The sequence below is a fragment of the Trachypithecus francoisi genome, unplaced genomic scaffold, assembly GCF_009764315.1.
Source record: "Trachypithecus francoisi isolate TF-2019V2 unplaced genomic scaffold, Tfra_2.0 Lachesis_group1, whole genome shotgun sequence".
Taxonomy (NCBI): Eukaryota; Metazoa; Chordata; class Mammalia; order Primates; family Cercopithecidae; genus Trachypithecus; species Trachypithecus francoisi.
Genome location: NW_022681454.1, coordinates 3028066 through 3045913, shown reverse-complemented (window position 1 = coordinate 3045913; position 17848 = coordinate 3028066). Strand labels below are relative to the sequence as shown.

The 17848-nt window shown below is 58.1% G+C and overlaps 3 protein-coding genes and 1 long non-coding RNA gene across 19 annotated transcripts in view; 2 read left to right on the top strand and 2 right to left on the bottom strand.

The window, feature by feature from the left end:
- Positions 1-5959, top strand: part of NOP14 (NOP14 nucleolar protein) — a 31326-nt gene extending 25367 nt beyond the window's left edge. The window contains exons 14-18 of the mRNA XM_033213519.1: positions 1435-1594; positions 2043-2190; positions 4418-4536; positions 4718-4873; positions 5129-5959. Coding sequence (XP_033069410.1) covers positions 1435-1594; positions 2043-2190; positions 4418-4536; positions 4718-4873; positions 5129-5228 — 683 coding nt within the window. The 3' untranslated portion in view covers positions 5229-5959. The remainder of the gene's footprint in view (positions 1-1434; positions 1595-2042; positions 2191-4417; positions 4537-4717; positions 4874-5128) is intronic.
- Positions 5102-9452, bottom strand: LOC117085070. 2 transcript variants are annotated; one of them, XR_004437778.1, is made up of 4 exons: positions 9315-9452; positions 7162-7563; positions 5961-7064; positions 5102-5362 (listed from the first exon to the last, which is right to left on the bottom strand). It is a non-coding gene; the product is annotated as an uncharacterized LOC117085070 (long non-coding RNA). The 2 variants fall into 2 exon arrangements; XR_004437777.1 differs by having other exon boundaries at positions 5961-6333; positions 7458-7563.
- Positions 8660-13517, top strand: MFSD10 (major facilitator superfamily domain containing 10). 4 transcript variants are annotated; one of them, XM_033213562.1, is made up of 13 exons: positions 8663-9612; positions 10134-10329; positions 10419-10515; positions 10870-10973; positions 11321-11479; positions 11567-11728; positions 11924-12032; positions 12141-12252; positions 12433-12541; positions 12631-12721; positions 12822-12869; positions 12945-13034; positions 13208-13517. In XM_033213562.1, exons 1-13 carry the CDS (start codon positions 9506-9508, stop codon positions 13240-13242), a joined length of 1419 nt encoding a protein of 472 aa, XP_033069453.1. In that variant the 5' UTR covers positions 8663-9505; the 3' UTR covers positions 13243-13517. The 4 variants fall into 4 exon arrangements, with proteins under 4 accessions (XP_033069454.1, XP_033069452.1, XP_033069453.1 ...); XM_033213560.1 differs by having other exon boundaries at positions 8665-9612; positions 13131-13517; XM_033213563.1 differs by lacking the exon at positions 12822-12869 and having other exon boundaries at positions 8660-9612.
- A 475-nt stretch (positions 13518-13992) lies between these two features.
- Positions 13993-17848, bottom strand: part of ADD1 (adducin 1) — a 94759-nt gene continuing 90903 nt past the window's right edge. For 3 of the 12 annotated variants that reach the window (XM_033213527.1, XM_033213528.1, XM_033213530.1), the window contains 2 exons: positions 17417-17450; positions 14783-15909 (listed from right to left, as the gene is read on the bottom strand). In XM_033213527.1, coding sequence (XP_033069418.1) covers position 15909; positions 17417-17450 — 35 coding nt within the window. In that variant the 3' untranslated portion in view covers positions 14783-15908. Of the gene's footprint in view, positions 15910-17416; positions 17451-17848 lie in introns of all 12 variants that reach the window. The other 9 variants (XM_033213520.1, XM_033213524.1, XM_033213523.1 and 6 more) reach the window with 6 other exon arrangements.

The window sequence follows — 17848 nt, the reverse complement described above, 5'->3', positions numbered from 1 at the left end:
ACTTAGCGCCAGAAATACTAAAATATCTTAATTTTGTATTATGTGTTAAAATCACAAATATTTTGGTATTTGGGGTTAGATAAGATCTATTGTTAAAATCAATTTGACCTTTTTACTTTTTCTCACATGACAACAAGGCAGTGTGAAAGTTCTCGTGTGGCTCACACAGGCAGCGCTGCTGTGTTGCTTCTGTAACGCTCTGAACTCGGGAGGGAGGGTGGCAAGAGCAGTGCTGGGATGAGGAGCAGTCTGCCCACTGCCTGCCCTCCTGGGCCCTCACCCCAGCCCCTGTACTCCTCCCCCTTCCCCTGATGCCAACTCTGCTCCTGGATGCTTCCTCAGCACTTGCTGCTTCCCTTTGCGGGGTGAGGAGCTGTGCAGCCCCTGTCCTGAACTCTTCCGTGTCTGCAGATGCCTCTCCCAGCCTGACCACAAGTTGGACCTCAAGGCTAAGACCCCCGCCCTCAACTTCCAGTTCACTGTGCAGTGCCAAGCGCCTGCATGTCGAGGGGACTGACCTGAGGAGCAGGTGCTCTGGCGTCATTCACACTGCCAGCAGAGTCCCTTCCAAGAGGGATCTGGCCATTCCTCCGGTTCAGTGCTCCCATTCTGCCACCCCCTGGCTCCCGAGGCTCCTGTCAGGCTTGGTGCTGGGTGCCAGAGGGGCACGGCCGCCCACATGCTCCCTGCCTCAGGGAGAGCCACCTGCAGATTGCTACAGTCCTGCATGTGAAGGGCTGTGATGGAATAGGCTGGGCATGGGTGGAGTCAGGGAGGGGGCGTGCATCTCGGCTTTGGGGGAGTGTGGGATGGGGTTTGACCCACCACCTTCCCCTCTCTCGGCCTGGCACCTCTGCCCCACTGTGCCTGTCTCCATCCCTCCCCCTGCAGCCACGCCCTCAGCCTGGATTGCCCTTCTCTGTGGATTGACTCCTGTGTGTCCTACAGGCCTTTGCTGACATCTGCCCCCTCAGGCCTCTCCCGCCCTGCACTGTCACCCCTGGCTGACCCTGCTGTCTGCCCCCTGCCCCTCTGCTTTCCTTTCTCGTGTTCTGTCTGATCCATTTGCTCCTCGGGGTGCTGTTCGCTGCCTGTCTCCCAACAGGGGCAGGGACTTCAGTCTGTTCCTGGATGTGGCCTGAGCGCCTCATCAGCCCCATGTGGTGCCTAGTAGGTCCCAGGACGTCTGTTGCAAGCAGGCCTCCCAGGCAGGATCAGGCACTTGCCTCTCACCGCACCCCCTGCCAGAGCTTTCCCCCTTCCCCTGAGGTGTCCCTGCCCACACTGAAACCCTCAGTGTCTGGCACAACCCAGAAACATACAAATCAGTGTGTGTCTGTTGGAGAGTGAACTTCCACAGGCTTGGTGCTGCAGAGCCTGCTGGGAGTCCAGTAACGTTCAGGCCATCTCTGTCCTGTCGCACTTGGAATTCAGGTTCCACTCTGGTGCACCCTTTCAGAGCACTTGGGAAGAACTCGGAACTGCTTGTGGTGTCTGATAGAGAGGGTGTGGCCACGTGGCAGCAGAGCAGCCTCTCCCTCCGCTGGGCGAGTGGACTGAGGGCCCCGACTTCAACAGAGGCCAATCACATCCGGTATGTGAGGGGACCCCGCTTTGGGGCCTGTGCCCTACACGTCCCCAGAGGCAGGAGGAGCCACTCATGCTTTCTGATGGGCTGTTAGCGAATTTGCTGCCCGGCCGTTTGGCTTGATGGAGGGTGAAAGCCTTTCTGAGGCATGGTGTCCCTTTTTTTTTCCATTTTCAAAATACATTTGTTTGATTTCACAAATTATAATTTGGAGCCAAAAACAGAGCCACCCCATCCCAGCTGGCGCTGCGTTTCCCACAGCCTTCCCTCCTGCTTAGGCCTGGCACTGAGCCTACCTTGCCCGTGGGTGTATGGGCCCAACCCTGGCCAGCTAAGGTGACCACATTGAGTTTTTCAGCTAGTGGAAGTGGGGAAGTTCATGTGTGCCATGTTACTGGTTTTGTCAGTGACAGATAGAACAAGTTGGACCTCTTCTTGCCCCCTGCCCTCACAGACTGTCCTGCCTGGCTGTGGGCCTGGCCCTGCTGAAGCGCTGTGTGCTCATGTACGGGTCCCTGCCGTCCTTCCACGCCATCATGGGGCCTCTCCGAGCCCTCCTCACAGATCACCTGGCGGACTGCAGCCACCCCCAGGAGCTCCAGGTGAGGCTTCCTGGCCACTCGGGTGCTTTACCTGGGCTCAGACATGTCCCTGAGCTGGGGCCAAGCTGGTGGCATGGTGGCATTTGGTCATTTGAGGCCACAGCTCTAAGTCAACACCATCTGCAAAATCACACACATGAAAGGAAAGTAAAATCCTGAAAGTGGGCAGTGACAGTGAGCAGTGCTGGGCTGGAGTAAAGCAGATGCTGCATCTCAAGCGGTAGCTGGGAACTATCGCCCTTGTGTGCCATCTCCAGGAGGCCGCACGGAGGGTGCACCAACGCCCAGGGGTCAGCCCCTGCTAGTCCTGGACAGTCAGCTCAGAACCGCGCTCTGCAGTCCCGATGGGTTTTCCGAGGATGGTCTTACCATCCTGCACAAGGTGACAGGAGGCCCCGGTGGACAGTCTCAGGTGGACCCAAGAATGAGTCTTTGATCCCGGGCACATCCTGTCCTCTACGGGCCGCTCCAAATTCACTTACAGCCTCTCTGCCTCCCTCTCTCACCGTGACCCCGACAGGCTGTGCCCACTTCCTTCTCGACATGGCTGTGGTTTGTGCCTTTCATCCTGCCCCAACCCTGCCCGTCAGCCCGCACCAGCGCAGGATGCTGCTAGAGCCGAAGGCATCCATGCCATGTCCACAGCTGCCCCCACAGGGGTGCCCCGCACCACGAGCACAGCCCTGGCAGCCTTGCCTCGCGCCCTTCCCTCATGCGCTCCGGCCTCCTCGCGGGCCTGGCTCCGTCTCGGGAGTTGTTCTCTGTACCTGGAACTCCTCACAGCTGTGCTGCTCGCACCAATGCCCTTGGGCAGCCAGGCCTTCCCTGACCCACACTGTGCCATGTTCCCTGTGTCTTGTCTGTGGTGCTGACCCCCAGGCACGTTACACCATCCTTGTCTCTGCCCCACTAGGATGAGAATTCCATGAGGACAGCAACTCGACCCATTCCTGGCCAGGTCTCTGGAGCATACAGCAGACAAGCCAGCTATCACAGACTCCCATCGCCTAGTCAGAAAAGGCCGATGAGGAGGAGACAGTAGCTCTGCCCCTTATCCTGGACCCACTTTCTGCTGATGTGGCCGTGGGTTGTGCCTTTCATTTAAAAAACTGGGTTGGCCTGGCCGAGGGGCACAACAGGCCTTGTGGTCTTCGTAGACTGAGCCAGTCGGGCCCTTGAGTTTAGTCTCCATGGAGACGTGGCATTCAGGCAGTCGAAGGTTACATCCAGATGGGCCCAGGAGTGGCTGTGTCTGTGGGTGCAGGCAGCCAGGGTTCCAGGACACACCTGTGCAAGAGAAAGCGGGTAGAGGCCGGGCGCGGTGGCTCAAGCCTGTAATCCCAGCACTTTGGGAGGCCGAGACGGGCGGATCACAAGGTCAGGAGATCGAGACCATCCTGGCTAGCATGGTGAAACCCCGTCTCTACTAAAAATACAAAAAACTAGCCGGGCGAGGTGGCGGGCGCCTGTAGTCCCAGCTACTCGGGAGGCTGAGGCAGGAGAATGGCGTGAACCTGGGAGGCGGAGCTTGCAGTGAGCCGAGATTGCGCCACTGCACTCCAGTCTGGGCGACAGAGAGAGACTCCGCCTCAAAAAAAAAAAAAAAAAAAGAGAAAGCGGGTAGGACCAACGTCAGTGAACTGCTCAGAAGCCACTAGCCAACTCTTCTGGAAGCCAAGGTCTTGGTGAAAGTGGGCCTTAACTATCTGTTGGTTCTGTTGGCTTGAAAATAAGGTCAAATTGCCAAGACTGGTAGAAACCCTGCCCCGCCTGGCACCCAGCGTCAGTCTGCACGCCTGGGTTCTAGCGTGCACACAGCCCCCCGCGGCAGAAGGGGGTTCTCCTGTGAGCCTTCTCATGAAGCAAGTGGCTCATGGCCTTTGGTGCCAAGTTTGTCTGGGAAAGGGGTTCTGCTGACGTTTCTGGCTGTGAGGAGCACAGACTATCATGGCCTCCAAGTCCCCTCCTTTCAGAGTGCTCTCAGGGGCCAGCACACAGGCCCTCCCTCTTCAGGAAGAGAGTAGCTTTACATTGTTTTGTCTGTGCCAGACCTTGAGCAGTCACAGCCTTGGCTTCCCCTCCACCGATGGGCACACAGCAGGGCACCATCCCGCTGCGGGGAGCTCGCAGTACCGTCCTCAGCTGCCTAGACGCCACAGAGCCTGTGCATGGAGCTCGGGTCGCAGCAGGCAAGTCATCGCAGCGTCGGGGATTGCGTGTTTTTCAGGAGCTGTGTCAGAGCACACTGACCGAGATGGAAAGCCAGAAGCAGCTCTGCCGGCCGCTGACCTGTGAGAAGAGCAAGCCTGTCCCACTGAAGCTGTTCACGCCCCGGCTGGTCAAAGTGTGAGTGTTGGCAGCATCTCCCTAGGGAGCTGGGACTGTGGGCTCAGTGGGAGCTGACGGGGGCTGTCTGCCAGTTCTGCAGTTGAGCAGATGACTACAGAGCAAAGCCACACTCCCGAGCAGGCTCTGGCCGAAAGGTGGGGACAGATTCTTGCTTCCTTAACTGGCTTTCTGATTATAGCCTCGAGTTTGGAAGAAAACAAGGCAGTAGTAAGGAGGAACAGGAAAGGAAGAGGCTGATCCACAAACACAAGCGAGAATTTAAAGGGGCTGTTCGAGAAATCCGCAAGGACAATCAGTTCCTGGCGAGGATGCAACTCTCAGAAATAATGGAACGGTGAGGGGGACGTGTGTGTGCGACATGATTGTGATGTGACTCAGCTTTGGTGCTATGTGGCCCTGGGCAGAGCACCGGGCACCTGGCATCCCACAGCCTTGGCTCTGGCTAGGGGCTGGAGCCAGGCAGGTTCGCTTCCTCTCTGTTTGAGCTGAACGTGGCCACAGTGGCTAATGTTCTGATGTGGGGGAGAGAGGGCAAGATGCTCTCCAAGAACTAATCCAAAAATGGGCATTTGCCTTTTGTTTCTTTTAGGGATGCAGAAAGAAAACGGAAAGTAAAGCAGCTTTTTAACAGCCTGGCTACACAGGAAGGCGAATGGAAGGCTCTGAAGAGGAAAAAGTTCAAAAAATAAATCACATTTTATAAATTAGGCAAGGAAATACTGGACATTACCTCACATCTGCAATTCTAACTCTCTGGGAGGCCAAGGCAGAAGGATTGCTTCAGCTCAGGAGTTCAAGACCAGCCAGGGGGAGGACCCTGTCTCTACAAAAAAAAATTTTTAAATTAGCCAAGTGTGGTGGCACGTACCAGCTACTCAGGAGGCTGAAGCAGGACTGCTTGAGCTGAGTCCAAGGCTACAGTGAGTCGTGATCAAGCTACTGCACTCCAGCTTTGGCAACTGTGCAAGACCCTGTCGCTTAAAAAATTTTTTTTTTTTTTTTTTTTTTTTTTTTTTTTTGGAGACAGGAGTTTTGCTCTTGTTGCCCAGGCTGGAGTGCAGTGGCGCAACCTCCACCTTCTAGGTTCCAGTGATTATCCGGCTTCAGCCTCCCCAGTAGCTGGGATTACAGGCATGCGCCACCACGCCCAGCTAATTTTGTATTTTTAGTAGAGATGGGGTTTCTCCATGTTGGTCAGGCTGGTCATGAACTCCCAGCCTCAGGTGATCCACCCCGCCTTGGCCCCCCAAAGTCCTGGGATTACAGATGTGAGCCACAGCACCCAGCCAAAAAGTGATTTTTGTTAAAGTAGTAATGCTGTAATGTTGGTGTGATTCCAACCTCCAACCACCCCCCACCCCCTGCAATTTTGTTCCTGTTAAAACACCTCCTGATGAAATAAAATGAATTCTGAAATGCACCTCTGGGATTGGGAATGGTCTGCGTGATGTCAGCTGCGACTGGTTCACTGCATCTGGACAACCCTCAGTTCGTGCTGCCAGGGTTGGCACTGGGGATTCTGGCCAGTGTAATTTCTGTCAACCATGGACATTTGCCTTCATGTGTAGAATTTAGACTGTTATGCAAATTATATTTTCTATTATAAATAAAACAAGTTTGCAAATAGCTTAGAAATCAGAGAAGGGACACGTCACCCACAGCCCCCGCTGGAGCAGCCACAGTTGGCCTTGCCCTGCTTATGTCCTTCAGTGGATGCGTCTGGGTGCTGGGGTCTTCCGTTCAGGACGCTGCACTGTGGGAGGTGGGAGAAGACTGGGTTGCATCTGTGCCAACCTGCAATACAGTTTCAGGTGAGAATCAGATGTGCATGTTATGGATGAGACAGCTTTTTAAAGTGCTTTTACCCTGCACTAACCAAGAAAGAAGTCAGCCCTCAGGTTTACTGGACCCAGGAGGGGCTGTGAGCTGTAAGGAGTAATGACCCCCCTTGAACTTGACAAGCTGGCCAGGGAGCCACATCCTGAATGCCACGGCCACCTCACGGTGCATGGTTTGTTGGACCTACTACCTTGTGGAGGGAGGTGCTGAAGTGAGAGTTTCCCTGTACCAATATGGTATGCCATCTTACAGGCGGAGGCATTCCCCAGTGGACTATGGAGCCACTGCTGGGCTACAAGCCAGGGCAGGCATCCCAGGAAAGCAGCCCAGGGTCAAGTTCATGCCACAGGAGATCACACTGACCAGCCCTGCCCAGGCTGCCCTAGTATGTGCATGAAGCATCGCGGAGGTCACACGTCTAGCCACAGTGACCATGGTGAGATTTAACCAGACCAGGACTGGGGAAGTGAGGAAGGTGACAAGGACCCAGTTCCGGCTTCTAACGGGGTGTGGGATCTTTAGGCAAGGAAGAAGGTGCTGCGGAGAATGAGTCTGGCTTTGTCCTTGTTGGGAGGTGTTGAGGCCACGGCTGGAGCACAGCATGAGCCATCCTCAGTGTGAGAGGCAGTGACTGCTGTGGTTGGGCTGCCTGGTAGGCCTGGAGCTCAAAATGAGCCAGTCTCCCCCTGCAAAGTGGAAGACAGAGACAGCGCTGGTGGCAGCCGGGCTGAAGCCAGCAGCTTAAAGATGAGGCTCACGTCCTGACAGGGGCATGTGTCTTACCCAGCCTCCCCTGATGGCTCCGAGACATGTCTGGCAGGTGCAAGGATCCACAAATCTAGAAGGGTCTGGGGTTGTCACATCCACCAACTAGGCTGGCTGTCTTGTCACCGTCTAGGCCCACGATGCTGTTATCAACGGCTGCAGGGTTTCTCCCACCTACAGATTTTCTCTGCCACACAGCTACTGCCACTTGAATTCACCAAGCCAAGCCCTTGCACTCAGGACGCTGGCCCAACTGTCCAAGCAAAGAGGAAAAGAAAACAGGGCAGAAAAAAATGCGGGACCAGACCAGGTACCTGGCTCTCCGTTGAGGCCTTGCTATCCAATCCAGGACAGAAGGTGCCGGCAGCAAGCTCATACACACTAGCTGTGTCACGTCATCGAAGAGGGCGCGTGATCCAGCTGGAAGGGTGGATCAAGATGTCAACTACCCAGTGGGTTCACTTTCCCTCTTACCTAGACAGCCAATTTATCAAGAAAGGGCGTTTGCAATAGAGAAGAAGTAATTCACACAGAGCTAGCTATGCAGGAGACCGGAGTTTTATTACTCAGTCTCCCTGAGCATTTGTGGATTGGAGTTTTTAAAGATAAGTTGGTGGGTGGGGGCAGCCCGTGAGTCAGGGGTACTGATTGGTCGGGTCAGAGATGAAATCACAGGGAGTCGAAGCTGTTCTCTTGCACTGAGTCAGTTTCTGGGTGCCACAAGATCAGATAAGCCTGGGTGGTGCCAGCTGATCCATCAAGTACTGATCTGAGGCTTTGCAAGAGTGATGTTATCGCCAGGAGCAGTTTGGGGAGGGTCAGAATCCTGTAGCCTCCAGCTGCATGACTCCTCAACCATAGTTTCTAATCTTGGGGCTAATCTTTTAGTCCCACAAAAGCAGTCTAGTCCCCAGGAAAGGTGTCTTTTGGGAAAGGGCTATTATTTTTGTTTTAAACTAAGTTCCTCCCAAAGTTGAGCCTACGCCCAGGAATAAACAAGGAGAGCATGGAGGTTAGAAGATGGAGCTGGTTCTCTCTTTCACTGTTACAAGTTTGCAATGGCAGTTTTTTTTTTTTTTTCTTTTTTTGAGACGGAGTCTCGCTCTGTCGCCCAAGCTGGAGTGTAGTGGCTGGATCTCAGCTCACTGCAAGCTCCGCCTCCCGGGTTCACGCCATTCTCCTGCCTCAGCCTCCCGAGTAGCTGGGACTACAGGCGCCGACCACCTCGCCCGGCTAGTTTTTCGTATTTTTCAGTAGAGACGGGGGTTTCACCGTGTTAGCCAGGATGGTCTCGACCTCCTGACCTTGTGATCCGCCCGCCTCGGCCTCCCAAAGTGCTGGGATTACAGGCTTGAGCCACCGCGCCCGGCCTGCAATGGCAGTTTCATAGGGATGCCTGTCCTCTGGGGAAAAAGCTAGTAAGTAACAGGTTGTCTTTTTAACTGCAGGTGTAAAAACGCATCTGTTAGGCAGAGGTGGGGCTTTGTTCTTACCCACAATTGGAAGTTCTGGGTGGAGTAAAGGCAGTGCGTGCGCCACCTGATTCCTTTCCCCATGTGTATCTGGTTGGGGTCTGACACAAGAGATCCGCACGTATTTTAGAAGGTGGGAGGGGAGGTGGGAGCTGGCTGTAGGCCGGGCGTTGGCGCAGTTCCTTGAGTGTGCTGGCCCCGGGGCACGGGCACGGGCAGCAGCCAGGCCCAAGGCTTCTCCTGTCTAAAGCTCCTCCTGCCCAGGGGGGCCGTTTCCTCCAGCGCTGGGTCAGGTGCTTCTGCGCCCGGCAAGAGCGCCAGCTCCTCCGTGACCCAGGGAACGGGGTTGCAGGCCCAGGCGGCCAAAAAGGTGCCAGCCGGGTCCTGTGGCTTTCAGTTGTCTCTGCCCACCCAATTCACACCATCTTTCCCCCTCAGCCGCCTGCCTGGGACTTCAGGCTCTGCACCAAACGCAGCAAAAGTAGCTGCACAGAGACAGCGGGGTCGGCTCACGCAGCCCGAGTAGAATGGCTGTGCTGCTGCCCCAGGCCCGCGACCACCGCTGTGCGTGGCAGGAGTCAGCCCGCCGGCGTGGGGTCCCGAAGCCCGCGGTCCTTCCACGGGGAAGGCCAGGCCCGCACGGCGCAGAGGCTGGGGGACAGGCTGCGCCGACGCTCGCCTGAGGCCCCGCACACACACCTCAGTCCCATGGGTCCGCTCCGCGGGGCAGGTGTCGTGGGTCCAGAGAGGCCAGGCCGGGAGTCTCGGCCTCCGGGTTAGGCGGGGGCACAGCTCCTCCGCTCCGGTCAGGGTGCTGCTAACCCACGGCCGAGCAATGAGCCGCAGGACTGGCGAGAACGCGGCCTCCGGCCGGAAGACAACGTACCGAGATGTTCGTCACTTCCGGGGCTCGGCGTGACCGGGCGTGGCCGTCCCGCCCCTGGCGGCGTGTTCCGCGTCCTTGCGACCGTCTGTCCCGAGCGCGCAGCCGCGGCAGGTGCGGGGCGGGACCGGGGGCGCGCGGGGTGGGGGAGTGGGGGGCGCACGCGGGATGGCGGGGTGGGAGGCGCGCGGGGTTGAGGGTGCTCCCGCGTCCGGTGTGTATGCCATGGCCCCCGCCAGGGAGGCCGAGTCGGGACCAGGGGCCGGGATCTCGGCGCGCGGGTTGGGGTTGGGGTCCGGGTCCCCCGCGGCCTCAAGTTTCCTCTCTCGCTCTGTTACAACGGCGTGGGAGGCGCGGCCGTGGGGCGAGGTGGGGCCGGGCTCACGATGTGCTCACCCCGGTCCCTGCGGACCGTTGCCTTTGTGGCTACGATTTCTTGTGCAAGCCCCGAAGCCTGCGTTTCCTGATGCCTGGGTCGGGGCGGGGGCATCGCGCAGGCCAGAATGGCCCCTGCGTCTGTAGGCCGGAGCCTCTGCCATCAGCCCCTTTAGGGTGCTGGCCAGCTGTCGGGTGTGGGGGTATGGCAGGCCCTGGAGGACCCGGTTTCCCCGCTCACCCGACCCGCCCCACCCCAGCCAGGCCAGGTCAGAGCAGCCCACCATGGGACAGGGAGGGGGTGGAGGCTGCACCCCGCGCCCACCCATCCACCAGCAGCCACCAGAGCGCCGCGTGGTCACCGTTGTCTTCCTTGGCCTCCTGCTGGACCTCCTGGCCTTCACGCTGCTGCTGCCCCTGCTGCCCGGGCTGTTGGAGAGCCACGACCGTGCCCACGTGAGTCCTTGCCCTGCGGTCACAGTGCCCCCCCGCCCCCCAGGCCCATCGGACCTCCCCAGCCCTGATCATGCCTCCTCATCCCCTAGGACCCCCTCTATGGCTCCTGGCAGGGTGGGGTGAACTGGTTTGCCAGCGCCATCGGGATGCCAGTGGAGAAGAGGTACAACAGTGTCCTGTTCGGAGGTATGGCTGGCTCTGTGCCATACCATTCAGAGCTCTGGCGGGCTCTCTACGGTCTTATCTTTGGTGGACATGGTCCAGCCCAGGCCCCTCCCCAATTATCAGTCCTTCCCTTCCCACTCTCTGGGCTGGCATCAATCTGGTGCCCTTGCCCACACGTCCTGGCTCCTGGGCATGGTCCCTTGCCTCTGCGTGTCAGGTTCGTCACCTTTCTCATCTCTCCATTGGGGCCTCCTCGGCTCAAGGGCCATGGCCTGTGAGTGTAGGGCCCAGCATGACTGGACCCTCAGGATGGGGCTGGACATTGGCCTTGATGGCCGAGACCACAGCCCCATGATGGTGACATCTGTCTCTCAGGTCTCATTGGCTCAGCCTTCTCTGTCCTGCAGTTTCTGTGTGCGCCACTCACTGGGGCCACCTCTGACTGCTTGGGGAGGCGCCCGGTGATGCTGTTGTGCCTGGTATGTCCCTGGGGCTGGGTGCCCATGGGGAAGCCTCCTCCCACCCAGCCAGTAGCCCCATGGGGTTAGGTGGGGGGAGGGAGGTGGCTGTGGGCCACTCATGGCCACTTGTTGGCCCTCATCGCATCCTGGAGGGGGTTCTCTGGGGGACCAGTGGCTCCTGTTGCAAAGCCAGGCTTTCGAGGAGCTGCTCCTGACCCCTAGGGAGGCATTGAGAACACAGTGGCCCTCAGATGCTTCGAAATAGGGCAGGGTTGAGGGGTGTTGCCTGGGTTACCAAGCCCTACTCTGAGCCACTCCTGGCCTTAAGTGACCGCCCCTGCCCCTTGGCCCCTGCCCCTGGGCAGATGGGTGTGGCCACCTCATATGCAGTCTGGGCCACGTCTCGGAGCTTTGCGGCCTTCCTGGCCTCCAGGCTGATTGGGGGCATCAGCAAAGGGAATGTCAGCCTCTCCACGGCCATTGTTGCTGACCTGGGCTCGCCTCTGGCCCGCAGCCAAGGCATGGTAAGTGCATGGGCTGGGCCTTTGGGGTCCGGGTGTGGACTTCTGGGCCTGGGTCTCCCTGTGCAGCTCAGGTGGCCTTTTCTCTAGGCGGTCATTGGGGCGGCCTTCTCACTGGGCTTCACCCTGGGCCCTATGCTTGGAGCCTCCCTGCCCCTGGAAATGGCACCCTGGTTTGCCCTGCTCTTCGCAGCCTCCGACCTGCTGTTCATCTTCTGCTTCCTGCCAGAGACGCTGCCGCTGGAGAAACGGGTAGGGCTGCGGTCCAGGACCCACAGGCCCAGGGGCTGGGGGCTTGGTTCCGTAGCGCTGTAAAATGCCCGTGTGCCAGCCCCAGGTGCCAGAGAGGCTGGGCTGCCCTCTTGGTGTTGGGGCTCTTGAGGCCACAGTCCGTGGGTTGCCTGGTCAGCAGCTGCTCCTGCAGGCTCTCCGATCCCGTCCCCACAGGCGCCGTCTGTCTCCCCGGGGCTCCGTGATGCGGCCGATCTGCTCAGCCCCCTGGCCCTGCTGCGCTTCTCAGCCGTCGCTCGTGGCCAGGACCCACCCACTGGAGACAGTAAGGACTCGACCCACCCAAGTGTGGAGCCTGCTCTCCCTTGCGCGTCCCCAGGCGGAGCCCTTCCCTGCTGTGGTCGCCTTCTCAGCGCCCTCCACCTCTCCCCAGGGCTCAGCAGCCTGCGCCGCCTGGGCCTCGTCTACTTCCTCTACCTCTTCCTGTTCTCGGGCCTGGAGTACACGCTGAGCTTCCTCACACACCAGCGCTTCCAGTTCAGCAGGTGGATCCTCATCTGGCACAGCCTGCTGTCCCCCTGAACGCCCCTGCTTCAGGGATGACCCCTCCCAACCCCCATCCCCAGGAAGCCTTGGCAGCCACTCTCGCCCTGGCCCTGCCCTGGGTGACCCTGCCCCGGGTGACCCTGCCCCGGGTGACCCTGCACTAACGCGCCTGCTCCCAGCCTGCAGCAGGGGAAGATGTTTTTCCTCATCGGCCTCACCATGGCCACCATCCAGGGTGCCTATGCCCGGCGGATCCGCCCTGGCGGGGAAGTTGCTGCCGTGAAGCGGGTAGGGGGGTCCTTCCGAAGCGGGTGGCAGGCAGTCCCCTGAGCCGTGTGGGGCACAGGCTGTGCTGAGGCTGCCGTGCCCCCCTGCAGGCCCTCCTACTGCTGGTGCCTGCCTTCCTCCTCATCGGCTGGGGCCATTCTCTGCCCATGCTGGGCCTGGGGCTGCTGCTGTACTCCTTTGGTGAGTGGCCCTGCCCTGGCCGGGGATCCGACGGGCAGCAGGGGCTGGGTGATGCGCCCTCCCCTGGGCTGATGGGAGCCTCCTCAATGTCCCCCACCAGCCGCCGCCGTTGTGGTGCCCTGCCTGTCCTCCATGGTCGCTGGCTATGGTAAGACCCTTCCCTCAGCCAAAGCCACCTGAGCCGGAGAAGGGCAGTGGCCCCTGACTACGCCTCTCCCCACAGGCTCACCAGGGCAGAAGGGCACGGTCATGGGTACACTGCGCAGCCTAGGTGCTCTGGCCAGGGCCGCAGGGCCCCTGGTGGCTGCTTCAGGTGAGGGCGCGGGATAGTGCTGGGGGCCGGGCACCTGCTCTCACCTCCCCGGTGCCAGCCCCTCGGAGCCTGGGTGACGCTGCTATCTCTCCGCAGTGTACTGGCTGGCTGGGGCCCAGGCCTGCTTCACCACGTGGTCCGGGCTCTTTTTGCTCCCCTTCCTCCTCCTGCAGAAGCTGAATTATTCGGCACAGACGCTCAAGGCTGAGTAGCTGAGCCACTGTGCCCAGGCTGTGGGCACTAGGCAGAGTGGGAGCCTGGGTCAGAGCCCTGCCCACTGCCTGACCCCCCTCCTTCCCCGTCCAGGGAGACCCTGTGGGTGGGAGCCGGCCCCCCAGCAGGAAGCCCAGGCAGCTCCTCCAGACTCATTCCTATTAATGACGCCAAGCGGCAGCACTCCAAGGCTGTCAGGGTTTCTGTTTTGTTTTCTAAACTATGCACCAGGTTTCTGATGATGAAATAAAGCACCTGTTTTATACCAAATGCCTTTCTCCATACATAGCCGGGCCTCTACCCACACCAGGAGAGGCAGCTAGAGCTGAATGAATGGTTCCACTGACCAGAAAGGTCCAAGGGTCTTCGAGACCCTCAGTTTCCCCCTCTGCAGTGGCAGCCTGGGGACTCAGGCCCCTCCAAGGCTGGGGTCAGCCCTGGCCAGGTGGTATCTGGCAGTGTGCCTGGCACCCTGGCAGGGTATCCCCTGGACAGCGCCCTCCCCATCAGACATGAGCACACAGTGACGGTGAGACTGGGACCGTGAGGACAAGGACAGGCCAGCAGCTCCCTGGACACCCTGAGTTCCCGTGGGGAGGGACAACAGGAGTGCCAGGTGGAACGTCCTCCCGCGCCCATGGCTGCAGATGACGTTTTACCAAGACATGAACATTTGGAGGTCTCCTTTCGGCGCACAGACAAACTTGGGAACAAAAAAATTAAAATTATAAAACTGCTTCCCAGATTTAGACAAAGAAATTGCTGAAAGAATTTTATTTGTGAGTAAAACATGTTACACTGGAGAAAGGACATTCAGGACCTGTCCTCCCAAGTCGGTGTCCATATATGCAACTATATTTCATGTTGTAATACAAAGGATTAAACTACAAAAGTGAAAATTAAGTCATTGCATATGTGGGGTAAAGGAAGGGGTAAAAGGGGATATAAAGGAAGAGTCCACGGTTAAGGACTTTTCCTTCTGCCTTGGCAACAAAACGACACAGAAGAGAGGCAGCACGCTTGCCCGCGTAGCAGGCCCTGCGACTCAGAGGAAGCTCAAAGCGGCAGTCAGTGCCATGCAGCAGCCTGGTTCTCGCTCGGCCGTCCAATCAGTGGGATCCGAGGGGGCTCGGCCCATCGTGCCCAGGATCTGAGCCCACATCTGGCACCAGCTCTATCAGGGGCCTGTTGGACCCACACAAGCTTGCCTGCACCTAGTCAGGCGGGTACCAGGCAGCTCCTGAAATGGGTCACCCTCCAGTTCCTGCTCAGCAGCTCTGAGCCCTTTTCCAGCCTCTTCCAGGGAAGTGAAAACAACAGTATTAGCCAAGGAGCGCATGTCTCAGGCTCCCTCAGTGACGGCCATGTCGAGGGGCCCCGGGGCTGCTCTCCACCTCGAGTTACCTTTTATCACAACTAGGACATCTTTCTGGCTAAGTTAACGGTGAGAACAGATCCCCTGAAACCTCCCCCAAGTAAGTGAAAAGTGCTCTACTATGGGGTCTGGAAAGAAAAAAGCAAAAAGCCTGTTCACGTTCACAGTCAAAAAATATAAGCTAAATTGTAAACCTACTCAAAGAAAATTCTAGAAAGGACTCTTCCCCTCCTGATACACCTTCCCTATGACAGGAATCCAGAGACCCAAGTGAAAAAACTGAGCTCCTGAATCTGGTTGTGGTCGAGGGATCATCGGTCAGACATGCATAGCATCGCGCTGGGTGCACACAGGCCCATCTGCTGCTGGCGTTTCCTGCCCAGCGTCTGGCCCAGACCTGCCTCTTCAAGGCCGCTGGTGGGCACACGAGTGTTTTCACGGGACCAAGGCTTTGTATATAGATTTAAGTGAGATCACTGAGCAGAGAGAATGCCACATGGAACCAGGAGTCTGAGTCCATCACCTGAGACCTTAGGGTGGAGGGGAAGCTGAGCAGAAACAGAATGTGCTGATTTCACAACAGGAAGGATGGCAGGAAAGGTCAAGGCTCAGGAGGGTGACACCTGCGGCCAAAGCTGCAGAAGCCTCCAGTACCTTCCAGCTAGGACCATGACTTAGTGCCTCCCCTCTGTGGGGAGAGCACATCTCCCCCAGAAGCTGAGGCTGAGAGGACAAGAGGCAGGGTGGGGTGGGGCTGCTGCACACACGCTGGGTCAGCCCAGGGCTACACAGGGCTGCTCACGTGAGGGGACCCCTAGCTAGGTGGAGGGCTTGGCTTTTTGCATTCCATTACACAAGGACAGGGCACAGACGCAGTCGGGGACTCTGGCAGAGCCAGGGTCGCTCCGGACAGGACAGTGTTAGCGCAGGGCCTTCAGGAGTCACTCTTCTTCTTGCTCTTCTTCAGAAAGGACGGGGTACGGAACTTCTTCTTCTTTTTGGACGGGGACTTGCCTGGAGACCCATCGCTGCCAGGGTCCGCAGCAGCCCCCTCCTCGGCAGCTGAGGGGGCAGCCTCTTCAGCCACCGGGGCTGGGTCTGGGGCTGGCTCGGGGTTGGCCTCAGTAGGGGCCTCAGTGGGGCTTGGGGGTCTCTGGGCTTCCTCCTCCTTCTCTAACATAGGGAAGCCAAGTGCTTCTGAAGGCTCATCAGGGGACAGATCGGGGAGAGTTGGCTTAAAGGTGGCGGCATCACTGTCATCTGCAGTAGCTGGCTCCGGCACAAGGTCTAGTGGGTGAGGTGAGAGACGGGGTTAAGGGTTCCTGCCCAGATCTCAAAGGGCAGCTTGAGATGGGGGCACCCCACACAGGAAACTGCCATTTTATTTGACTATGGATTTTTACCAAGACAAGAAACTTAAAATATGGTCTACTCTACTGTACGGCTGGATGGAGCTAGAATCACAAAACACAGACTTGGTCTCGGGTAGTTTTTAGCTCCTTGTTGTGGGCAGTGTGCTGACAACACCGGACTCCGCCCCAGGCGTGGGTCCCCCCACCGGAAAGACAGCCGGCAGCACAAGCTGAGGAGCTAAAGGAGCAGCGTCCCGCTTTCATTATGTGAAGAGAAGTCCGCCCTGTCACCTAAGGGCATGGATTCATAGTCGTGAAATGAAGTCTAAATTTGGGTCTACAACACCTGGTCTCCCCCAGAACAGCCAGGAGAAAACTGTGCGTAACTCCCACAGCACGTGTGATGTCAACGTCCAAAAGAACAAAGCCGTTTAGGATGGAAGTTAATTAAAAGGAAAAAGACGGCCTTTAAGGCAAGGAGCGGGGCAAAAAACTCCCAACCAGCATCAGGAGTGGCCCTCTGTGAAGGAGCAATCGGCCCTCAGGACACGGCCTGGGGCGCCTTCCTTCCACACTTACCCGGGCACCCGCTTTGTCCACTCCATTCGTAAACAGCCTACAACGTTACCAGCAACTGACAGGTTAGACACCACAAGCTGTTTAGTGTTTAAAAATCAAGCCACACATCAGGGCCAGGGGAGTCAGCTGAGTGGTTAGGAGCAGCACAGGAGGCCCAGGCCCCAAACCCTCAAGGCTTTACCTTTGGGAAGCTGGAAGCGCCCCCACCCCGCCAGCTGCCCCAGGCTAATTCCAGGCCAGGCTTCTTGAGGCCTGGGAGAGGGCTGTGGGCACACAGGCGCCGCTCTCTGTGAGGAGGTGGGGCCCGCTCTGCTGGGCACGGTGCGGCTGATGCTAGGACAGAGGCTGCCCCAGGGCACTCGCTCTGGAGAGCTGCCATCCTCTGAGCCAACATCACACTGCTTTATAAGGGTCCAATACCCGCTCCTCTGCCCATCTTCCTCGGACCAGCTTCAGCAAAGCTCTAAGGCAATCCGACCCCACACAGCAGGTGGCAGAACCCCAGCCTGTCTGAACGGAGGCTGCACTTGACATCTGACCCAGTGTGGTCAAACCCTCCCACCGAGCAATCCAAAGAGACCCTCGAAGGCCGGAGGTAAGAACCTCTGAGGCCCAGAGTGCTCCAGTGGCACCAAGGTGCGTAGAGGCCCTGAGGGAGGCACCCGCTGCCACTGAAGGCAGCACAGTGCTCCGGTGACTGAGCCGCTTCCAGGAAGGCCTCCAAGGGACTGGGTACAAAAAAGGGGGGGCTTCTGTTTTTATTTGAAATAAACAGAAAACAAAACTTAATAAACAACAAAGAAGCAGGAGAATGAGGCAAAGCACAGGGCACCGGTGGAGAGCGGAGGCAGCGCGGTACTTACTAGGGTAACAGGTACTCTCTAGCGCATCCGTCTCCTGCTTGTGACGCAGCCACAGGAAGAAAAAAGCACAAGGAGAGAATCTATGCATTCAGTCACAGCCATCAGGTTACAGAAGAAGAAAGGCAGGGCCATGGGCTTCACGAGAGACACGGATGTACGAGACCGAGGGACAGACACCCGGGATCACACACCACAGACACACGGTGGCTGAGAGGCAGCCGGCGTGTGGCTCACACAGCGGAGAGCATCTCCGGAGGTGGCATCTGCATGACAACACGGCACAAGGAGTGGGCGAGCAATGGGCAACGCGGACACCAGCAACCACGGTGGGTTCCGACCCCCGAGGCCAGCCTTCCTACTTGGTCACAGCTCACATACAAATCTGTTTTGCCTGGAGTTACCCAGGACAGAACCAATATAGGAGAAAAGAGG